This window comes from Biomphalaria glabrata, chromosome 2 (genome assembly GCF_947242115.1).
Source record: "Biomphalaria glabrata chromosome 2, xgBioGlab47.1, whole genome shotgun sequence".
In the NCBI taxonomy this organism is placed as follows: Eukaryota; Metazoa; Mollusca; class Gastropoda; family Planorbidae; genus Biomphalaria; species Biomphalaria glabrata.
Window position 1 is genome coordinate 62905818 of NC_074712.1, and position 24335 is coordinate 62930152.

Consider the following 24335-nt stretch of genomic DNA (forward strand, 5'->3'; position numbering starts at 1 on the left):
AATCCCCCCCTCTAGCGGGTTTTGAGGTTGAAACCCCCCTCTTTAATAAATCAACAAAAAAAAAAAAGCAGACGACAGTCACCCAATTCTATGAGCGTAACAAGGGATGGAGGGTCAACTTTAAAATCCCCCTCTTCAATATAAAACTAAAGCAAACTACAGTCACCAAACTCTATGGGCTTAACAAGGGATGGAGGGTCAACTTTAAAATCCCCCTCTTCAATATAAAACTAAAGCAAACTACAGTCACCAAACTCTATGGGCTTAACAAGGGATGGAGGGTCAACTTTAAAATCCCCCTCTTCAATATAAAACTAAAGCAAACTACAGTCACCAAACTCTATGAGCTTAACCAAGGGAGGTCTCTGAGTTAAGGACTTCCCTCTAAAGGGTTTTGAGTTTAAAACCCCACTCCACATGGTTGTGACGATAAAACTCCCCTTTTAGGTACGCAATCTGAAGCAAACTACTTTCGTCGAATTTAATGAGCGTAGCCAAAGGAGTGGTGCGGGGGGGGGGGGGGGGTGTGAGCTTAACCGTCCTTAACACTCCCACCTCGCTACAAGATTAGAAGCAAAGCTACGTTTACTAAACTTCATGAGTATAGCCAAAAGGGGGTTTTGTGGTTACCCTCCTCCCTCTCTAAAAATTACTAAAGCCAAACTAAAGTTACCATTTTCTACCAGTCGCTAAGCTCCTTTAATGAAGTTTAGTGAATAGCAGATATGCTTTTTGACCAAGAATTTTTTACTATAGGTACCTCAGAAAAAAGTATTTTTTTAACAAAGATTTTATCAAGTCACTCTGTCCGTCTGGTAAAAAGTCTGTACATGTTATTTTTTCCACACCCAATCTTGGATCAAGCGGAAATTTTGAACAATTATTTCTTTTACCTGAAAATACTAGAATCAATTAAAAAAATTAAACAATAAGTTAATTAACTATTAATTATTTTGTTTGTCATCAAGGGAAAGAGATCGTACTCGACAGATGTGGTGATATAAGTTAAATAAGTCCCCTTGAATAGGCGAAAGTCCTGAGTGACGTTTTTTTTAAAAATTCGAACACGATAACATTGACCCCAAATCACAGCCAATGTGATATGGGTCAAGGAGGTCACGCCCAAATACCCCCTACTTCCCTACCTCTTTTCACAACTGGTCCAGACAAGAGACAGGGTCATAGAGTAGTGAGAAAGCTACAAGAATGATATTGGATGGCTGCCTGGTCGTGCGGTTTGCGCGCTGGACTGTCGTTCAGATTTATCGATGGTCCTGGGTTCAAACCCTGCCCGCTCCCATCCCCCGTCGTCCTGCGGAAGGTTTGGACTAGGAAGTAATTATCTTCAACTCTGAAGGAACATCCGAAACATGTAAAACATTTTACAAACATTTTTTGTCTAAACAAAAACTACTGGTAAAAATATTTCTAATCGCACAGATACATTATCGTTAGTCTAGATCTATTTGATTGTCTTGTTACTTATTCATGTCTGTTTGTCTAATTATTTGTATTACTTGTCTGTTGGTCTGATTATTTGTATTACTTTACTGTTGCATTTTGACTTTGGACATCATGACATGAGATAAAGGCCTAATATTTAATATGCAAAGTAAAAACAAATTTCGGACACTCATATGGGGGCCTCCCTCAAGGGTGCCGGGGGTAAATTTCAAACGTGTACCCCCTCTCCCCCCACCGTAGCTACGCCACTGATTAGAGACCCAACTAATTATAGGGTTAGGGGGTAGGTACCTTTGCTAGGCTACTGAAGTTTGTGACAATCTTGAAGAAAATGTAAGGTGAAAGTCAATCACTATGATCCCATTTATAGGAGAACATAATACAATCTTTTGAGGGCCTTTTGTCATTGAAAGGGGCTCATGGGGGGGGGGGCACCAGCTCATTGGGTACCGTACCACTGAGCATTAGCCCGAATGCAAATATGCTTATTGTATTGTATTGTATTGTATTGTATTGTATTGTATTGTATTGTATGGCATTAGATAATTCCATCTATCCCGGTGACGCTACAGCCCATGAAAAGCCCCGGCCTGCTTTAGCTCAACTCTCCATTCTGATCTATCCTGGGCTTTACGTCTCCATGCCTGGACTTTTAGCTGCTGTAGACCTGCCTCTACGTCTGCAAGTCACCGTACTCGTGGTCTCCCCTTTGGGACGCCTGCCTTTTGTTTTGTTTTTTTGCCGGCGAACAATCTTTGCTCCTCTGTTCTCTGACATTCTTTCGGGGATAATTACCTGTTTAATTTCATTAAAACTTCTTCTATTGTTATGTTAGTATCTCGAAGTGATGGCCAGAGTGATTCATTCTCTTCTTCTTTAGCTTCATCTGAAAAGAAAAAAGATTATTACAAAAAAAAAACAAGCAAAAAAAAAAAAAAACTTAAAAAAAAAAAAAAAAAAGCTTATATTAAGTGTAAAAGATTAAGTGTTTCAAAAATTCGGCCCCTGGTGCTGCTTTTCATTTATGTTCAATATGTATGTACAAGACATATATTACCCGCGGGTCTTTATTTGCGTATCACTATCGATATAGTCACTGAGAGTGTTTTGTAAACAATTAAACGAAATGATAATGTTATAAGTAAAGCGAATGGGGAAAGCAAAAATAGTATGAATGGATCTCTAAAAATAGCTAATCGACTTAAATGCATTTTTTTCAAATAAAAACATTTGCTTATGTGGCCTGCGGCGACGCCGTTCAGAAAGAAGACATTTAGCTATAAGTCTGAAAGAAATGCATTTTAAGAGAGGTATATGTTTCCTTAATTAAAAACCTACTTGTCGATGTCCTAGTCACATCTTGAGTTATGTTCCCTTCCTGGTGGATACTCCAGTCGCCAATCACATCTTTGAAATTGTCCAGCCGAATGTCGATAATTTCTAAATACCTAAAAACGACATTTAAACGCGGACGTAAATAATTATTATTAAGAGAAATAAAACAATATTGAGAAATACTGTAATGCCAAATTTTTTATATGGAATGTCAAAACAAAAAAAAACCCGAAAGAAATGATTATCAACTTCCAAAAGAAAAAAAAAGAAAATGATATTGTTTCAGTTGTTGGGGAGAGAATAGCAGTAGTACCTTGGAACTGTGTTAGACAGCAAAGTAAAGTGTATTACGTCACAGATTACGTCACAGATTACGTCACAGATTACGTCACCAAAAAAAAAAAGGCAACAAAGATTTAGACTACGAAGAGAAATGTCATCCTTTAATGTTAGCGAAAAAGCCTTGCCAATGTTTTACCACGCTCACATCTCACATCTGCCGTAGTTTTAAGTTCCAACATCATTGCCTGGTAATGCAATCTGAACATTTAAAAAAAAAATGATCTTTTTAATTACTTTACTATTTGAGAAAAACATTGCTAAGAAAGGAATAAAGGTTTGATGCATAAAAATGCAAGACACTCTTTTATTCCTTTGGCGATTGTATCACTCAACAAACTGTTACATACAAGTTGTAAATTCCACATGTAATGTTTAAACAAAACTGGGGTATGAACGTATATCTTGTGTGCTATTGCACAAAGTGTTTGCTCTAATCATGTAATGTTTTTGTAATGCACAATTGTAAAACCAAATCTCCTCACGGATAAAATAAAAGGTTATTATTATTCTCTGACACTGCCAGGGTCGAGTTCCGTTAACTCTTTCTCTCTGTAATTATTTACCACATTCTGGTGGAATCAACGCTGGTATCGTCAGTTAGGAGAGAAAGAGTTAAAGTGAGACGAAATGCATTGTAATTCCTTTGTCAGTGTCCACTGAGAAATTTTCAGGTGATCTGACAGGTCTGCAGCAGTATTATTATGATTATTTATATATAAGGTTCAATATAGCATATATAAAATTAACAGGGTATTACTAAAGCCATAAAGTAGTATCGTGGCGCTTTGAGGGTACAAGCGGTTGAAACAATGCTTGAGGGGCAAACTACTCTAAGCTGTGACATGATATGTCGTGAAAGGATATGTCGTGATAAGATATGTCGTGATAAGATATGTCGTGATAAGATGTGTCGTGATAAAATATGTCGTGTTAAGATATGTCGTGATAAGATATGTCGTGATAAGATAAGTCGTGATACGATGTGTCGTGATAAGATATGTGGTGATAAGATATGTCGTGGTAAGATAAGTCGTGATAAGATATGTCGTGATAAGATGTGTCGTGATAAGATATGTCGTGATAAGATATGTCGTGATAAAATATGTCGTGATAAGATATGTCGTGATAAAATATGTCGTGATAAGATATGTCGTGATATGTCGTGATTAGATATGTCGTGACAAGATATGATGTGATAAGATATGTCGTGACAAGAAATGCCGTGACAAGATATTTCGTGATAAGATATGTCGTGATAAGATATGTCGTGACAAATATGTCGTGACAAGATATGTCGTGACAAGATAAGTCGTGATAAGATAAATCGTGATAAGATAAATCGTGACAAGATATGTCGTGATAAGATATGTCGTGGTAAGATATGTCGTGAAATGCAGTCACTTGTCTTTATATTACCTTAATATGCAGCATGACAGAATGATGAGAACTCCGATCAAAAACGTTTTATTCCGATTTGTGAAACTGAAATTAATAAAAAGAAAAAAAAAGCTTTTATAAGTTTGCAAAAAATAATAATTATAAGAAGAGGAAGCGATTATTAGAGTTGAATATATCGACAATATATCTAATTTGATATCAGCTGAAGTGATGGTGACCACTGATCATACAGATTTCCTCTAGCCCAGGTACGCTATTCTGCCTCAACGTGGCCCTCGGGTGGAAACGATTACTTGAGGAAGTGGTTAGGCTAAATGAATAGCAAAACAAAACTCCTGTGGGAGTGTTCAAGGGAATGCGAGAGCTTTCCCATTGCACTGAGCGGAGTTGAAAGAGAGCTCCCACGTCCGTGTCGATAATCCATGCGCCGTTCCTCAAGGGAACGTTACACTAATCGCGAGTCCTGCACGGTTAGCTTGGTAAGACGTAGGAAAATGGCGGGGATCCCGGTGTGCTCGGCATTCGACCATGTATTCTAGTCCATACCCCAGGAGTGCCAGATACGTCGGAAATAGCAATGTCTTACATAGGCATTGACTTGGACCTCTTCCAGACAAAACGGTTTGTTCAAGAAGGCTTACACGCTTTGAGTTAGAAGATCCTTCGGCTCAACTCTTTTGACAATCAAACGATATCCTCTAGGCCCTGAAGAGTTCGTGTTACCAGTGGCCAAACAGCAGAACATATGTGTAATAGTTCTTTTAAAACATAGATCATTGGAATCTCCCCTTTAAATGCATGTTTTAACAATTCAGGCGCAATCTATTTTGCATTTTTTTTTGTCCCAGGATCTCATGTTAAGACGATCGGGAATAGAGGAGAGGCCGGAGCTCAAGCACCCCTAGGAAACACCCTCATTTTCCTTCTCTGTACCACATCGGCATTGCTGGTGTCCTTTAGCTTCTTCCGAAACAATGTGTTTCGTCTAAGGACTGTTTGGGGCTCTTCTATTCCCACCATTGTACTAAACAATAATTTCCGTGGTCTTTTTTTTTTTTTTTTTTTTTTTGCTTTAGTCCAAGTATCTCCTCTTGTGAATGTTTCAACCCTGGCGCCGCTATGAATCTAAAAGGCATTGTCCAGTGAGCATGACTGTTTCCCTGAGGGCGTAACTTTAACACACATCTGCCCCTCCTTTCCAGAAACAATTCATAAACAAATAAATAAAAATATATAGCTTTTATAAAGCGCTATGGTCTTTAAAGACTGCATCACAAACCAAGAGATTAGAAACAGGGTTGCTGCAGCGATTGGACCATTGATGATCTGCTAAAAAAAAAACAAGCTAAAAGTCCATATTACAAGGTCTTTGGGGCTCGCCAAGATTTTCGTTTAGGGAACAGTACCAGGAAAAAGAAGAAGGGAGAGAGAGAGAGAGAGAGAGAGAGAGATCCACATTGAGCCATTTGGAATTGATACTGGATCTCTAGACATGCAATTGATCGATTTAAAAAGTATAGCTTTCTGAAGTGAAAAGTTTACAATGTCCAAAATCAAGTTGGAAAAGCTGAATGTAATATAATATTATTTATTATTTATTTTTTTGGTTTTTGGTTTTTGTTTTAACATTGAATTTCTTACATAATGATGATCAACTTTTTTTTAGAAATGTATGTACCTAGATTGTACTACGCACCGGCTACGCCCCTGTGATTTGGTCCCAGACCTTATAATGTTTATTATGGTCGGAACCCCCCCCCCTCCCTTTCCTTTTCTTTCTCTTTGTAAAATGTCTGTATCTTGAAAATAATCTGACTTTTGTTCCTGAACTAATTTATGTAAATTAGAAACAGTATTGGGCCTATGACTGTTCCTTGAGGTACACCTGAGTTTACTATTATAGGTGTTGATTTAGAACCATTTATTATTACAGTTTGTTCTCTCCCTATCAGAAAATCTTTAATCCACTGATGCAATGGACCATCCATGCCAAGATATTTTTATTTTTTAAGCAAACTTTGGTGATGAACTTTGTCAAAAGCCTTGAAAAAATCTAGTAAGATAGCATCTATTTGCTCACTATTATCTAAACCTTTAGAAAAATCATCAATTAGACATATTAGTTGTGTTTCACATGATCTATATTTCCTAAAGCCATGTTGGTATGGAGTTAGGACATTATGTTTGTCTAAGTGGTTTATGATATTTCCACGCAGCTTACTGGATATCAAAATCACGGGATCGAAACCCGATTGAAAGCAAATATTTTTTTTAAATTATTTTAAACTATTTTAGTATATTTTCAGTTGTTTATTGGAGAATTGTTTGTTTTTTTAAATGGATTTGTTTCATGTTTTTCTTGTGAAAAGTATTTTCATGTTTTTCTTGTTTTGTTATGTTGCTGTTTCCATTGGGATGACTGGGATGTTTAGCTGTTGTTTTTTTTTGTTTGTTTTTTGTAATGTTTTGTTGTTTGTTTTGTTTTTTTATTTGGTTGTTGTGGGGAGATGGGAAATCGACATGACATTTAAAATGTATGAACCATCCAAATCCACATTTGTACGAATTGTGGATTGTGTACGAAGATAATACGTGTAGAGTAATAAATTAAATTGTCGTTTTAAAATGACTTTATGAAGCATACATATTTCTTCTTTCTCCTGATGATACGTGTGCATCTTGTAAAAAAAACTAGTATTTATTTTTAATAAAAGGCGGAAAATATTAATTATCTTTAAGTCGAGCATGCTTTGAATAAAATAGAAGGCTTGCGACAGGAGCGGACTGAGTGCCAAGGCATTTTTAGACCATCCGGCCCACAAATTGTATAGCATATGAATATGATGGACATCCAATTCTAGGTCTCTCGGTCCTCAAAGTCATTATGCTAATTTCGGTAATGTATTGATAATTGTACGCATGCATACAATGAATTTTATATCTTTATAAGAAGTATAGACCTTAGGTGGCTTTGTTCTCGCTAAGTGTGTGTGTGTGCCCTAATTGATGAAGCTCACTAGTAGCACTGTAGACTATTACATTATTTCGGAAAATGTGTTACATTATATTAGTATTAGACTGTGGAGCCTGTAAAAAGATTTTTTAACATAACGCACAGAAGGCCCCTGTTATAATATAATGGGTCCGACCAGAAGACGTATTGGGCCAACAGGACGTCCAATGTCCGATACATGGCAAGTCCTCCAATGCAATGAAACCGACCATAATTGGTACATGAACACCAGGTGGGAAGAGGCTTCAGTTAGATAGATAGATAGATAGATAGATAGATAGATAGATAGATAGATAGATAGATAGATAGATAGATAGATAGATAGATAGATAGATAGACAGACAGACAGACAGACAGACAGACAGACAGATAGATAGACAGACAGACAGACAGACAGACAGATAGATAGATAGATAGATAGATAGATAGATAGACAGACAGACAGACAGACAGACAGACAGATAGATAGATAGATAGATAGATAGATAGATAGATAGATAGATAGATAGATAGATAGATAGATAGATAGATAGACAGACAGACAGACAGATAGATAGATTGATAGATAGATAGATAGATAGATAGATAGATAGATAGATAGATAGATAGATAGATAGATAGATAGATAGATAGATAGATAGACAGACAGACAGATAGATAGATAGATAGATAGATAGATAGATAGATAGATAGATAGATTAGATCAGGTTAGGTTACATAGACTAGATTAGATTAGATTAGATTAGATTAGATTAGATTAGATTAGATTAGATTAGATCAGGTCAGGTTAGGTTAGATAGATTAGATTAGATTAGATCAGGTTAGGTTAGGTTAGATAGATTAGATTAGATTAGATTAGATTAGATTAGATTAGATTAGATAGATAGATAGGTAGGTAGGTAGGTAGGTAGGTAGGTAGGTAGATAGATAGATAGATAGGTAGGTAGGTAGGTAGATAGATAGATAGATAGATAGATAGATAGATAGATAGATAGATAGATAGATAGATAGATAGATAGATAGATAGATAGATAGAAAGATTAGATCAGGTTAGGTTACATAGACTAGATTAGATTAGATTAGATTAGATTAGATTAGATTAGATCAGGTCAGGTTAGGTTAGATAGATTAGATTAGATTAGATCAGGTTAGGTTAGGTTAGATAGATTAGATTAGATTAGATTAGATTAGATTAGATTAGATAGATAGATAGGTAGGTAGGTAGGTAGGTAGGTAGGTAGGTAGATAGATAGATAGATAGGTAGGTAGGTAGGTAGATAGATAGATAGATAGATAGATAGATAGATAGATAGAAAGATAGATAGATAGATAGATAGATAGATAGATAGATAGATAGATAGATAGATAGATAGATAGATAGATAGATAGATAGCACTGTAAATTCAATAATATAAAAATTAAACAAAAAGTCCTTTACCTATCTTTGAACATATTCCCAAGTTCGTAGCGTCAATAAAATGCTCAGAGACAAAGAGACGAAAGGCACAATACGCGTTTCAAATTTCACAAGCCTCTTTCATTCCCCATAACTAGATCCCAGCTCTGCACCAACTTCACCGGCCAAGACTTAACACCCATCACACAAAGAATATCTAGGTCTATATGCATTACACCAACATGCTATCAACAGACTATAAATTTTAAGCCATAACTGACATGTTAAAAAGAACCAGAAAGAAAAACATCCAGACATTTATGAGTCTAAATGTCGACAAAGGTTTCTGGAAACACGGTCAGGAAAATGGGCAACGGAAAATTCGCCACCGGAAATATTAACACATAAAACAAGAAAAAAAAATACTTTAAAAAAAAAAAAGAAGTCATTCAAGCTATTTCATGTTTAACAAATTAAAATATAATACGCCTTCAGCGATTTAGTTATCTACTAGCAGCCCCGTGCTACTGGCCAACGACCGTCCAAACAGGCCCTGTTCAAATCTTATGATTAGCCTTGTTAAGGATTTAGGCGCATGCTCAAATCGAGACGGTTTGAGAGGTGAAAACTTGATCCTTTTTTAAAACCCTTTTACAGTTGTTACTTTAAAGGATGGGTAGGGCGCTCTGGGATAGAAGCAGGGCCGGTCCTAACAACTGCGGGTCCCTATGCGAAACTGATTGCGCGGGGCCTAGTCTGGGTGGGAATAAAGATAATAAGTGAAAATTTAGATTTTGTATTAGAAAAAAAATCGACTTTTCATTTTATTCATTCTTTACTAAGTACAAACTTGCGATCAAATTAACTTTACTTGAAGAGCCTTGCAACCTATGGCATATTTATATGCCATTGACTATAAAAGTAAATAAAGGTATTGAAACTTTCGCTAAAAACTCGTCCGATTATTACATTTTATCACATGAAAGCTGACAATGCCTTTTTTTATCGCACGTTCGATTGGCGTTTTCCGTAATAAAGGGCACCACCAAGGACAATTTTGTCAACTTTTCTGGAGATTTTTATGAGTTTTGCGGAGATTTTAATAAATTCAGGACATTTCCAGGAATTTTTCGTATATATTTTGCAATTTAAATATATAGAATAGAATTAGCGCGGGGCCTATGAAAGCGCGGGGCTCACTGCGACCGCATAGGTTGCAGTGGCCTAAGTGTCACAAGACGCTAGCAGTGTGCTGGCGCCTGCTTGAACTGGTCGTAGTCTAGGGTGATTCTGGAGGCCCGACTGTTGACGCTGGATCTTTGGTGGCTTTAGCCCTGTCGCGACTTTGGTGTTAGTCTATATAATTAAGATATGAAACTAAACACCGGAATATAGTTAGAAACTATAACTTTAAAGTGTAACTTTATTTACACACAACATATAAACTTCCAAATGAAACCTTATACACAGGTACATCAACTACTAAAACTAAACTCAGATCTCTAATGACTATGTCTCTAATCATGGAGTCATTCTGCTATAGTTTTCTCGTACCAGATTAGGGAACGAGCAGAAGCGGGAAATACGACCGTCCGCTCTACAAGACCCACGCCAACTAACTGTCCCTCTTTCAGAGCAAAAAGAACCCTCCCACGTGGACTACACCGCAACACAGTGGTTACGTCCCCTTGCATCATCAGTGACGCATAACCTCAGTGGTTACGTCTACATGCATCATCAGTATCTGACCAGTGATGACCACTGCCCCTTTCCCCAGATTTCCCAGATCACCCCGCCCTCGTTGTAGCCTAGGTACTCTGGTCCCGTGACAACAAAATAAACATTCCAATAATAAAACTTCCAATAATAAAACAAATCTAATTAAAATATATTAAAACATAAATAATGACAAAGGATCTAAAATATAAATAACAGAAATCAACTTAAAATTTTACACAATAACTAAGGCCATGGTAGTGGACTGCGGTTGTTCTGCTTACACACACACAAACGGTTGTGGGCTCACAACGGTTTGTGACACTAAGACCGGCCCTGGATAGAAGCTAACTTATAAGAGACTAGTGTAGGTTATACTAAACGATCCAGACACTTGAAGTAAACCAGTCTTATTTGCGAAAAAAAAAAGATTGACATTGTTAAACGTAATTTTAGAAAATGTATAGGAATTTCAGGTAAATCTCATTCTGTGAAGATTGACAAAGTCAATAAAACCAAACAAAGGAAATCCAATTAACAACTTTTTTTTTTGTTATAACTTTAGACGCGTCGGACCCAGCAGTGACAATAGTAGGCCTAGAAAAGCAAGTCTAGTGCTAAACAAGTAAAGAATCCACTAGCAAAAACAAAACTTTAAAATGTGCGGCACGAAGGGGGACTACTCGAAGTAGAGTTTGGTGAGAGGAAATGGCCTGTTAGTCAGCGCACAATAGAAGAATCCAGGGTAAGAACTCGTAAAGACTCTGGTTGTTTCGGATTTCTTGTAGAACGCGTAGTTTAGTTTTACCTATTCAAATGACTGGTGGGTGAAAACCACAGATGGCCGGGTTCAGACTACTGCAACAGCAGAGGTGTTTATAAAAACTCCATATATCTTAGCAGCAACCAGGGCCGGCCTTAGAAAATCGGAGGCCCTAGTTGAAGTGGATTCGGTGGCCCCCAAATAAAAGAAAAATAAAATTAAAAAAATAAAATTACGCAATTTATTAAAAATCTAGTGGGACAAAATTATTTAGGACAAGTTTCGCTGTTTCTTCTCTAAAAAAAACTGCTTAGAGTCCTGTGCGAGGCCCCCACCAATCGGAGGCCCTGTGCGGATGCCTAGTTTGACTCTGCCTAAGGCCGACCCTGCAGAAACAGAGATTGATGTCGTTGATCACTATAGCTTTAAAGTTATAGTATAGTTATAGTTATAGGTGAAGTTATAGTAGGTAATCTTGAGGGGGGGGGGGCTGTGGTGATAGAAGCTACTTTAAGTCTTTAATTGCAAAGAATTTAATGGTAATATAATGTACCTAAGGCTAACATTTATACACATACAAATCCACCAGATGTTTCCTTTATCATTGTTGATAACACACACACATGACTACTCTCCAGTCCACTAGCTGGCCAGGTCCAGTCTCTTGACCGTGTGACACGGTTGGCCACACATACCGATTAATGACTGTGTCACAACAGGGGCCTCTTTTTTTTCTTCTTGAAATAGCTGTTATATAGCGCAACGTTTATGCTTATATCATGCTCAGAGCGCTGTGGTCCTGGGCCAATGGGAGGAGGTCACAGTCCATGTTCGTTTGAAATCAAGTTAGGGCCCAATTTTGTCTGTTTAAAGTACCGCGGTAATTGTGAAGTTGAACACGGGTCTCAGTTTGTTTCAGTTTATTAATGTTTATTAATAAAAGTACATTTCTATACACAGTTCTCTCTTTAGCCACCTACTTTCTCTCTAAATGCTAACACATCTTACTCTAACTAATTATCAACAAGCTCTAACACAAACAAAATCAAGCCTTTAAATATAATTTTTGGTTCAAGTACGTTTTCATCTGCACCTGTTCATTTAATAAAAGGGACAGCTACAAAATACATCAATCCTTGACCAAGCAGAAGTTTCTATTGTTCACATGTCACAGTCACCCGTCCGTATTGGGGTGCAAGGTGGTGCGCATGCAGCCCCCTGGATTCTGAGTAGCCAAATTCTATTTTGCACTATCAAATCAATCAAAATCTAAATAGCAACTGAAAAAGTAGTGCTTCCACTGGTGACTGAACAAGTAGCGCTTCCACTGGTGACTGAACAAGTAGCGCTTCCACTGGTGACTGAACAAGTAGCGCTTCCACTGGTGACTGAACAAGTAGCGCTTCCACTGGTGACTGAACAAGTAGCGCTTCCACTGGTGACTGAACAAGTAGTGCTTCCACTGGTGACTGAACAAGTAACGCTTCCACTGGTGACTGAACAAGTAGCGCTTCCACTGGTGACTGAACAAGTAGCGCTTCCACTGGTGACTGAACAAGTAGCGCTTCCACTGGTGACTGAACAAGTAGCGCTTCCACTGGTGACTGAACAAGTAGCGCTTCCACTGGTGACTGAACAAGTAGCGCTTCCACTGGTGACTAAACAAGTAGCGCTTCCACTGGTGACTAAACAAGTAGCGCTTCCACTGGTGACTGAACAAGTAGCGCTTCCACTGGTGACTAAACAAGTAGCGCTTCCACTGGTGACTGAACAAGTAGCGCTTCCACTGGTGACTAAACAAGTAGCGCTTCCACTGGTGACTAAAGTACCGTTGTAAAATAAGTTAATGTTGTAGTCGACTAGCCTAGACCTATCAGGAATTGATCACTGACCGTCTACATGCATCCCTCTGAATTCTGACCAGCCAAATTTTAGCCGCTTTTTTTTAACACCTTCATGTCAATTAACTTCCACTAAGTAGCAACTTAACGAGTAGGGCTTCCATTGAAGTTCAGTTAGAAGGATGTGCTATTATTAAAAGAAACTAGAATAGGTAAATCTGTAGTTCATGTCAGACCATGTACGCTTTATTATAGGCTTGCAATTCAATATATCATAGCACACTAGTCGAGGCGATATGTTTTTATTTGCATATGATTATAGTTTTGATTATTGTTATGGTTTTCGATATTTAGATACGGACTAGAATATAATAAATGTTTTTTGTTTGCTCTTTTTTTTCCCAGGAGAAGACTTCATTGGTTTCGTCCCGGTTGTTCAGTGAGACGCACAACTAGTTTTGTTCACAAACTATGATTTCTCCATAAAAGTAGGACCGCCCCCCACTCAAAGGGTTTAGGTAGGAAGGGCAGTAGATGTATTCGCCCCCCCCCCCTCACCCCACCCAATTGGTCAACAGGTGAACGACATAATATAAAGATCGGTTACACTATCAATAACAAGTTTAATTAAATCATAGAGATATTTAAATGAGTCTGTTAACAAGCTGTGATTTTTACAAATAAATTGGACCACCGCCCCCGACTCGAAAGTTTAGGGGGGGGGGGGCAGATTGACGCCATCGCCCCTCCCCACCCCAGCAAATCGGCCAACATACTAGAGGGGGGCGAAATAGTCTAAAAATAGGTTAGTATATGGCTCCTTTTGTCTCGAAAGGCAATGGATGCGCCCAAATGAGTCACTGGTTTTGGCTTAATCTTGAGACGGGGCAGAATCTGGTGTGGCTAATCAAGCCAATTCTAGAACGGCAGACTTTGCCACAATTCGTACATGTGTATGCCTCTGATTTAGGGCTAGCAGACAGGGCTTTCTTTTTATCCCTCTTGATTAAAGCCGCTTCAATTCTTTTGTTCTCAGCAAGGGTTGTCCCAGCACGCACAGTCTGTCTCCATGCACTCCGGTCTTTGGCTATGTTTTCCCACATACTTTCGCTGATGCCTGAGGCTCTCATGTCTCGCTTGCAGACATCTCTATATGTTAGTCTTGGGCGGCCCTTGGGTCCGACTCCTTCCACAAGCTCAGCATATAAGATATCTTTCGGGATTCTGCCATCTGGCATGCGGGTGACAAAAAAAAAGGTTGAAATATAAATAATTAGTATAGATTATCAATATAAGTAATAAATTCGTATACAAATTGTGTGATTTCTATACTAAAATGTGTCGGGTCAGCCGAGTGGGGGGGGGGGCGATCGCCTCTCCCGCCCCCCTTGGATCCGCCAGTGATATATATATATATATACATACAGGGCCGCTGCTACCTATGGTGCAATGTGTGCATTGCACGCAGGCGGCCGACTTTAGGGGGCGGCTAAATCATTATTCCAAGGTTACTTTGTTAAATAAAACAAGGTTACAAAGACAGTCTGTGTGGAAACTAGAAACAAACAAAAAATAGAGCAGCGTACTAGGGATTACCACGTTTTTTTTTCCCATAGGCGAATACTCATTTCTGGCCTTGAATTTTAGTGGGTTGTTGTAATATTTGTTTTAAAAGTCGAATAGCCAGCACTGTAAGTAGATCAATTACAGGGAATTAAAAGGTCAAGGTGAAAAATATTTTCACTGGGGGGGGGGGGGGGCGCTAGTTCCTCACACGTGGAGGGGGGGGGGAGGGCGCAACGTTCTGATAAAAAGGGGGTGTTGTGGAGTGTGTGTGTGTTTCCTAGGCGACGGTAAGAAGAGGCTAAGCGATTGATTGGTGGCTATGCAGTGAGGATGATGAAATCAGCGTGCCAAGTGCAAACGTGAGACGATCTTAAGACACGAAAGAGTAAAGACTTTATTTTTGCTGTGAGCTAGATTTTGTTTAAATATCAGTTCACTACTATTTAGATTTATATTTGATCTCAAGTTAAATCGTAAAACAATAACAATTGTATTGAGTCTTTGTTCACAAATAATTTGTTCAAGTTATTTAAAGTTTAGTTATTAAAAAAATATATAAAACGCCTACATCGGTTCAGTTGTACTAGCTGTCTTGGGCTACAAGCCAACAACCAACAAACAACAGGGGGGGGGGGGCGGCGAAAAAAAATGTTCAAAACCCCTTGCCGACGTGAGCGGAAACCTGCCGTATCTTCAATTCTACCTCCAGGAAGAACTTTTTACAACGCTTAAAAATTATAGTGCACTTTCATGACTTTACTTTGGATTCTATACACAGTATTCAATTAATGTAGACTTAAAATAAAACCTAAAAATTGTGACTAAGTTTCTTTTCCTTTTAATTACATTCTAAGTACAAATCAAAAAAAAAAAAAAAAAAAAAAAACTAACGGATCTCACTGTGTAAGTTTACATTGCTCCTCTGGGCTCCAGCCTTTAAAGGGGGCTCGAACGAAAATGTTGTTATCTAGGGAGTCGCCACCCGGGAATGTGAGAAACACTGCCTTACTATGTTTTATTTCAAGTCAATGTTAAAGTGGCTTGTACTTTGGCTTATTTACTTTGTATTAAACTCAAGAAAAATATTCAGGGCTGAGTTACTACATTTGTTGGATAAATTTCTAGGCAATTCTGAATCCGTGTATGTCAGATGATTGTGGATACAATGCACATCTCTCCAAAATACCATAGTGATGATTATCATGAAAGTGTACAGAATGTTGAAGAAGTTCCACTGTCAATGGCTTTTGTATTTCGAGCTCTTTTTTTTTTTTTTTTTTTGGATTATGCTTTAACGTATAATAACAAACAAGTGAACATATCCAGGTCCAGACCATAGAACACTGTTGAGCAGTCAAAGTGATCGAGAAATTGTATATAGATCGTGATCATTTCCACTGTTCATTGTAATATGCCTGCCGCAGCTCATTAATTATAATCGTCGCAAATACATGGGGCAGAAGTGAGTAGTCTGAACGAGATCAGTTTTTGATGTTTGTCACAAAGAACCAAAATGTCACATTTCTGTAGGTACCTAAATACGAAATTGTTCCTAGTTCATGATTGATAGTTGTACTTGAGGGATACAACAACGGGGCGAATATGAAAGGGAAATACGGAATGGTCTACAAAAGATGGATTTAAATTAAAGGGCAATTTTAGAACAGTATCCAGCTCAATCTTAATGGATTGTTTTTCCTCTAGAAAGGAAAGGGGGCGGCATTTTTAATTTCGCACGCAGGCGGCCACAACCCTCGCGGCGGCCCTGTATATATATATATACATATTGTTGTTGTTTTGTTTTTGGTGTGGAAGGAATAGATTGAGCCTGTAATTTATTTTTGCTTCCCAAGTTCCGGAAGTGCCTTCAGGTACAAAGTGTATTACGTCCTGTCGGTGTTGTCATCGGATGAAGTTTGAACTTGAGACAATTGAACGACACTTTAAATCACATTCCAAACAGTTACGTGATGATAAGGGTGCAGCATAAGCTTATCATAGTCCATAGTCGTTCTACGACTGAAGGAGGTCAACAAAGCTTACCGCACCAGGTGAAACTACCCTAGCGACGCCGCTGGCACTGATCTATAAATATACGTACTCAACTTCAACTCTGTTCAATAACTGACATCACTAGAGCTATGTATAGCCATCAAGGGTATTAAAGGGACATCTCTATTTGATGCTAAAAGCTGTCAGAGGGCATTACTGCTGCTTCACTCACGCATGCGGAGAAACCTTGCGAATGAACCGGCAGATGAGGATTTTTATTTTGTATTAACAGTTGAACTGTTCTTTTCTAAACTCATCGAAAAAAATAATTGAAAAAAAAACAAAGCAGTTCATTTTAAAAATGGCAAAATTAGCGAGATCTAAAATATAATGATAAAGAGCTTTCAACAAATTTTCTGGTTTTTGACATCTAAACGTGACAGACATACGGACGGACAGACAACATAAAAAGTAGTTGCGGCTTTATTCCTTTCGGGCCGCTAAGCAATCGCAGAACTCTCTCTATATATTTTTATGTTATTTTATTACAATTGACTTTCAATTTTAGTTGCAGCTTGTATAAAAATAATTGTATAAAGAATAAAAGTGATTGACATTGCGTTCCGAAGCTCAAAAAGATAAAATATATATTTTAATGCACTTGAAATATGTATAAAAGTAACTTTTAAAAGTATGTATAAAACTCGAGATATGAATATCATCATAATATAAATATATAAATGTCTTGATCTACAAGGACCCGTGGAAAGACGTTGATACCTAGACCGTTCCAATCCAAGATAAAAGAAAGTCGCCATCGATAAGTTTATATCTCATGCAAACCCGGATGTAGAATAAGTCAAAGTTCAATGGGTCAAAGTTGAATGTAGGTCACGGTCTTTCTGAAACAGAACAAAAGGCTATTAGGTCCAAATAAAAAATAACAATAATTCATATTTGCATATCAGAAGTGTTATTGCTATCAACATTTTTTTATTAAAAATTTGTTGTAATTGATCAAGCTTTCAGTAAACATCAATTAGCAGATTGTTTTTATTCACACAAAAATAATTTGCGTATAGATCAAATACCAGCACATTACAACCATTAGGCTTAGTACGTATTTCTTATGGTATTGTAAAGTGTAGAAAATCATAGCATACTTTCAATGTTTTGTAAAAAAAAAAAAAACTAACAGCCTACCTCTTTTGTTGTCAAGGGAGGTAACAGTGTCACTAGATTTATGTTGCTCTGTTTTAGGAAAAGAAAGAAATTATTTGCAAATTGAATCAAAACAAAAATATGGGCTCTTTCACCTGTTTTTAGTACAATATTTGCAAAGCTTATATCAACTCATTCCGTCTGCCTGCCAGAGGATTATTAATCACATTTCCCACAGCCACTCTTGGATCAAGTTGAAACTTTGCTTAGAAAAGACATATGGCAATTCATATAGTTGACAGATTAGTCTATAAATTACTGCTTGTATTAATTATTTTGTTTGATACCAACAAAGGAAATCTATCCTTCAGTATTCACAGATATGGCTTAATAAGTCAGGTTTAATCCCCTTATAGAATTGTACACATTAATTCTACCACACACATTCTTGGATCAGGTTGAAACTTTAACGAATTATTCATAGTATCTAAAAAAAAACAACATGAATCAATAAGCTAGGAACCAATTTGTCAAATAGTTATTGAAAATCAATAATTTTGTCTGATAAAGAATAATGGAAATAAATTCTACACGATTGAGAGATGCAGCTGTAAATGCGAAGTTCTTCCTCTTAGATACGCTTTCTTGTTGTTTTTTTTTTGTTTTTTTTGTTGTTGTTTTTTACATTTTACTTGTTTTTCTCACCTGGAAGTGCTTCACGGTTCGTTGACTCCGTCGACATTGCCTGTAGAGTAAAGTTTTCAGTTAAAGTCTATTGTACGTGTATTCAAGTTTCAAGAGTAATTAAACATCTCAGACTATAAACATTTTAATTATTTTTTTTTAGATTAAAGAAGTATTCGTAGCGCTATCTGCACAACTTAAGACTCGTTCGTAGCCAGATTTCAACATGCTCCTAATTCTGCTTTAGAGGGGGCGTGATGATGGCCTAGTGGTTAAGCGCTTGGCTTTCGAAAACTCGGGGTCCTGGGTTCGAATCTCGGTAAAGGCTGGGATTTTGAATTTTGGGATGTTTAAGGCGGCACTGAGTCCATCCAACTCTAATGGGTGCCTGAGAAGTTGGAGAAAAGTAAAGGCGGTTGTTGAGCTGGCCACGTGACAACATGGGCCAAAGAAAAAAACTAGTTATCGTCTTCCCTATAGATCCCAGCTCACGACGGCGAACACAACGGCGAATGGGTGCCACGATGAACTGCTGTGACAAGATCACAACGGCGAATGGGTGCCACGATGAACTGCTGTTACAAGATCACAACGGCGAATGGGTGCCACGATGAACTGCTAAAACAAGATCACAACGGCGAATGGGTGCCACGAAGAACTGCTGTGACAAGCTCACAACGGCGAATGGGTGCCACGATGAACTGCTGTAACAAGATCACAACGGCGAATGGGTGCCACGATGAACTGCTGTAACAATATCACAACGGCGAATGGGTGCCACGATGAACTGCTAAAACAAGATCACAACCGCGAATGGGTGCCACGATGACCTGCTGTAACAAGATCACAACGGCGAATGGGTGCCACGATGACCTGCTGTAAACAAGCTCACAACGGCGAATGACCTGCTAACCACTGTAAAAAAACGCAAACTAAAAATCTATGACCATAGGACAAGGGCCTCACGGCTTGCAAACATCTTCCTTCAAGGAACAGTGCCAGGTTAAAAAGAAGAGGCAGACAGAAAAGGCGAAGGGAAGACAGCATCAAAGAATGGACGGGCTAAGTCATTAAAACCAATCCTACGCAAGGCAAAAGAAGGAGAGGAATGGATAAGTAGGGTCAACGGATCTTGTGTGGTGCCCCAATCGATCAAAAGGGAAAGGTGAAGGTGGTTATTCTATTTTAGACTGTTTCTACAGATAGTGATAAACAGACTGTGATAGTAAGTGTATGTGTTTTCTTTGTATAGCTTTGTTGAGGTCAGGGTTAGGGTCGTACGTCAAAGGATGTGTTTAGTTGATCATCTAATTAAATCTAGTTGATGGGGTGGGGCTGCTGTTGACGGCCGTTCACCTGTAGCACCAAACTGCTGGTAGACAACTAAACCGCTGTAGCCGTATTATATCTTAGCTTGAAATAACTTGGATAACTTCTATGTCAACAAAACTAGAACTTGTTATTACAATATAAACCAAATCAGGTAATTCTGCAGGAGTTCAAGGGGCAGCCATTTTTGTTATTGTTTAGACTGTAATCTTGTATCTTGGGTTTTCTCTCCGATTTGGGTTTTTTTTTATTTTTATTTTTGAAGCTAAATAATATGCTAGATCTAGCTATACCGGTATCATCTAGTCCTAATAAGTCTAATAATTAGACTCATAATCTAACTGCTAGAACTAGACTGATTACTATATTAATATGACAAGGTTCTTAAAGGCAATAAAGGTCAATTAATTTTTGGTAATAAACTGTGCTGATATTTATTGTAGGCCTAGTTAAATTTAGATTCTCTATATCAGAATAATTCAGAATAGATATAGACACTATTTAACAATTAAAAAGAAGACAGAACAATAAGAAACGTATTGTATTGAAACCAAGTCAAAATTTAAAGAAAAAATAGCATTGCTTTGAAAACACAGAACTCAGAAGTAATGTTAATTCTTGGTATTTTTTAAGACACTATCTTGGGATTTCTTTGGAACATAAACAATAACAAAATAGTAACAAAGATGGCTGCCCCTTGAAATCCTGCAGAATTACCCAAAATCAACTTGAGATCAAATGAAATAAATGCAGTCAACTTTAGTAACAATATAAATTGGTATTCTGAACAAAGTCTAACTCAGTACAAAAACTTTTCGATCTGGCGTTCTGGAGTCGTCTGCCGTATACATAAGACCGCTGACGATATTGACGCCTATCTTGCATCATTCACAGCCAATCGCTAACCACTACCCACCGTCACCATAGAAACACAGATGCCATAACATGGGGAACTCTTCACAGAAGGTGGGTGAAGAGCCAAAATCCTTTTTAAAAGGGCGCAAACATTTTAACTTTTATCATAACAAATACACACATATAGAGGATATATTTCGCATATACTCGTATCTGATATAAACATTTCATATGTAAATTATGAGTGAGGTCTGGTGTGAATGTACAGCTATTAAACGTATCCAGCTCAATGTAAATAGTTTTATACAGAGGGTTCCATCCCACTGTGGTCTGGTCAGTCATCAGAGGGCTGACTTTTTAGCGAAGGCCGCGGCGGCAACGTGCACCCAGTATGATGAACCGTGCACCCTCACAAGTGTACGATCCCTAGCCGACACCCGTTTGTTGGCACGTTGGTACGACAGTTGGGACGCCTCCGACAAGTGCCGAGAGCTACACAGGCAGATGAGTAGACCAGACGCGTGGTGGGAGCTCTGTGCGGAGCAGGCAGTCCTAGCCCAGTTCCGAGTCGGACACTGTCCAATAGGCGCGTACTTTGGACGGTGGAAGGAGAACTACGACACACGGTGCCGCCACTGCGTCGAGGACGACGAGACAATAGAGCACATTCTTTATGAATGCCGAGATCTGCATGGGGGACGATCTGGACAAGGAATTGAGAGAGAGAGAGTACTGGTCCATGTGTGGCAAGAAGTCTGTCCTTGTACGGGGACAAGGCGACCTTACAACTCACTGCTCGCTTCCTCTTCCGTGCTCTAAGGGAGTTAATTCTCAGCATGTTTCGTTACTAATGGGGTTTCTGATTCGGTGTGAATGTATATTTTGGTTTTCTATACTTTTAATGTTTTGTTTGGTGTGATGCACAAATTGAAAGACAATTTTCCTAATGGATGATAAAGATTATTATTATTATACATAATGCACTTACCTGTAGACAAATATAATCATTAGTCCGACAAGAAGGGTACTAACTGTTCCAAGAGAGACAGCCATGAAACTTATCCAGTTATCTATTAAAAATAAGATAATGTCATTAGCAAATAAATATAATATTTTGTTGCTGTCATGTATAGAGATAAGACATATTGGTATGTATGTTAACAGACTATGGCTTCAGTCAAAAACTTAATGAGGAGTGCAGTGTTTCACGTGACAACGCAGACCCAGCAGCGACCTACATATTTTGCCAGATCGATACACGTTGTCCGCCAGTGGTATATTTAGGTTCTCTTTTCAGGCCTGCGTCTGTCTCCGGCAGTGGATTTACTTTTCATCCCGGATGTGTATCCTGCAGCCTTTGTAACTACTCTCCGGCTGTTTTGTTCAGAAGCCGACTGCTGCTAAATGCTTTCATCTTAGTCAGCAAAGGTAAGTAGGCTCCTAAGCTGGTCTTTAAAAGCGTTTCTGACGCGTTGTGGTGGAATAAGTCCGCCGATCTGTCCGTTTGCACTTTCCGATGGGGACGATGGCCTGCGACTCCTAGGGGTAAAGTCTTAGAGCCACAACGTGGTAAATATTTTGTTGGTATTATATAGGCACATGGACAGACACAAGCAAGACGCAAAGCTTAATGATTTTGTGGAAGAACAAATATTTAATAAAGAATAATTAAGAAGAAATACAATCAATGAGTATGAGGGGTACAAGTTGATTTATAACGAATTATAAGATAATATCATCACTGGGATGTTGCTCATAAAACTCGAGTATGGTTTGCTTATTCGGCTGTCTCTCACTTATCTGTATCCAAGATTCTCCTTCGGGGTGGGGTGAGTTGAGGCTCCGTTGTGCTGGCAGCCAGTTGCTGGTGCCCTGCGGGTAGGCAGGCACTAGTGTGATGAGGATGAGGATGCCACGCGGTGGGCTTACTCCCGTAGTAGGTGCAGACCGGTCCTGGAATGCCTTCAGTTCTGGTCGAGGGTGATGAGTGACTCACCCTCAACGGGAATGTGTGGAGAGCTGCTGAGGACTGCCTTCAGGCAACAAAACACGCCAGCCCTGGTGTAGGAGGCTATGAAATGAGACATGAGAGAAGCCTAAATTATTAAACCATATAGACTAATTGGCGAGGGGCGCGTCCTTGACAGGAGCGTCTCCCTCAGACTAACTAAGATACATATTAACGACATTTCACTAGGTCTAATAATAATTGCTGTACAAACAATATAATAATAATATTACGAATAGACATATAAATGTACAAGGCAGGGGCATAAATGAGGAGGGAAACAGGGGGACCGTATTACAGGGTTGTAGCCCCTCTGACCTCATTGACTCACAGGTAAACAAGTCTACGGTCGCTCGTGACCAGAGGACCGTGACAAGAAGAAGGGAGAGGGGGGGGGTAGAAAAGGGCACATAACAGCACAGTATGTGTATAGCAAAAAACAAGCATAATTATATGTATATATGTGTGTGCACATATTCAGGTACATATGCACAGGTAAGGAAATAATCTAAACGTGAGTAGGTCCAGATGAATATGGATATGAATGAATAACAAATGCATAAATAGACAATAAGATTAATTAAGTTGTAGGGTGGATGTCTACCATTGGGAGTACAGTCAACATTGACGAGTTAATGAGGAACACATATTCATAGAGATTTACAAATGTAATATGTGGAATCAAACAAGTGTTAACATGGTAACGATACATGAACATAAATGTTACAGGCGAAGACACACTAAATATTAATGATAAAGTTTTTCCAACTCACCTGCTTTGCCTCACACAAGTTCCCAAATGAATCGTTGACTTGAAAGTCTTCTAACTTCTCAGTGATTCTGATCTAGAATGGCATTAACCTGAAACTTTCGTCTCCGGCATTTATAGGTTCCGGAACGGTATGTTAGAGTAGTGACGATCCAATGGCCATCGAGTCTTTCAAATTTAGAATTGTTAAATTGGACCAATCTTTTCATTTGGGGCTCACTCATTTGACTTCTTTAACCCGCGACCTGGGGGGGGGGGGCGAAGGAGGATGAAAGCGGAACCATGCACCAGTTATCAGACTGGACCATCGCTCGATGGCACAGCGGACGGGAGCGATTTGAATAGCCCTGGGCGTTAGGAGTGTCGACTCAAAACGGATGTACGTGGACACCAAATTTTAATGTAACTGGACTTTATGACTGTGTGTGTTTGTTCTGGCGTTTGGGTGTAACTTTCAGTTTTAATGTTCCTGGACTTAATGGCTGCGTACGTTTGTTTCGGCGTTTGGGGTGTAACTTGGGATGTGTGTTTATGGCCTATAATTTGGTGGCTGGATCTAACCTTGGTGTAATAGGCTGTTTGTGTTCTACACTGGTCAGTTTAGTGTTGAGGAGGGGGGGGGGCTATACAATGCTAACTAGTGGTAAAAAAAGGGGGGGGGGTAGTTCCGCACTGGTCAGTTCTGTATTGAGAGGACGTATTT

General features: G+C 38.7%; 2 protein-coding genes across 3 annotated transcripts in view; both read right to left on the reverse strand.

The window, feature by feature from the left end:
* The window catches only part of LOC106068981 (NXPE family member 3-like), a 32996-nt gene extending 23708 nt beyond the window's left edge, over window positions 1–9288 (reverse strand). The window contains exons 1-4 of the mRNA XM_056021847.1: window positions 8991–9288; window positions 4558–4623; window positions 2803–2912; window positions 2260–2350 (exon numbers count right to left, since the gene is read on the reverse strand). Coding sequence (XP_055877822.1) covers window positions 2260–2350; window positions 2803–2912; window positions 4558–4623; window positions 8991–9004 — 281 coding nt within the window. The 5' untranslated portion in view covers window positions 9005–9288. The remainder of the gene's footprint in view (window positions 1–2259; window positions 2351–2802; window positions 2913–4557; window positions 4624–8990) is intronic.
* An 8065-nt stretch (window positions 9289–17353) lies between these two features.
* LOC106072637 (uncharacterized) overlaps window positions 17354–24335 on the reverse strand; it is a 33599-nt gene continuing 26617 nt past the window's right edge. For both annotated transcript variants that reach the window (XM_056021848.1, XM_056021850.1), the window contains exons 12-15: window positions 21844–21925; window positions 18693–18732; window positions 18030–18077; window positions 17354–17728 (exon numbers count right to left, since the gene is read on the reverse strand). In XM_056021848.1, coding sequence (XP_055877823.1) covers window positions 17693–17728; window positions 18030–18077; window positions 18693–18732; window positions 21844–21925 — 206 coding nt within the window. In that variant the 3' untranslated portion in view covers window positions 17354–17692. The remainder of the gene's footprint in view (window positions 17729–18029; window positions 18078–18692; window positions 18733–21843; window positions 21926–24335) is intronic.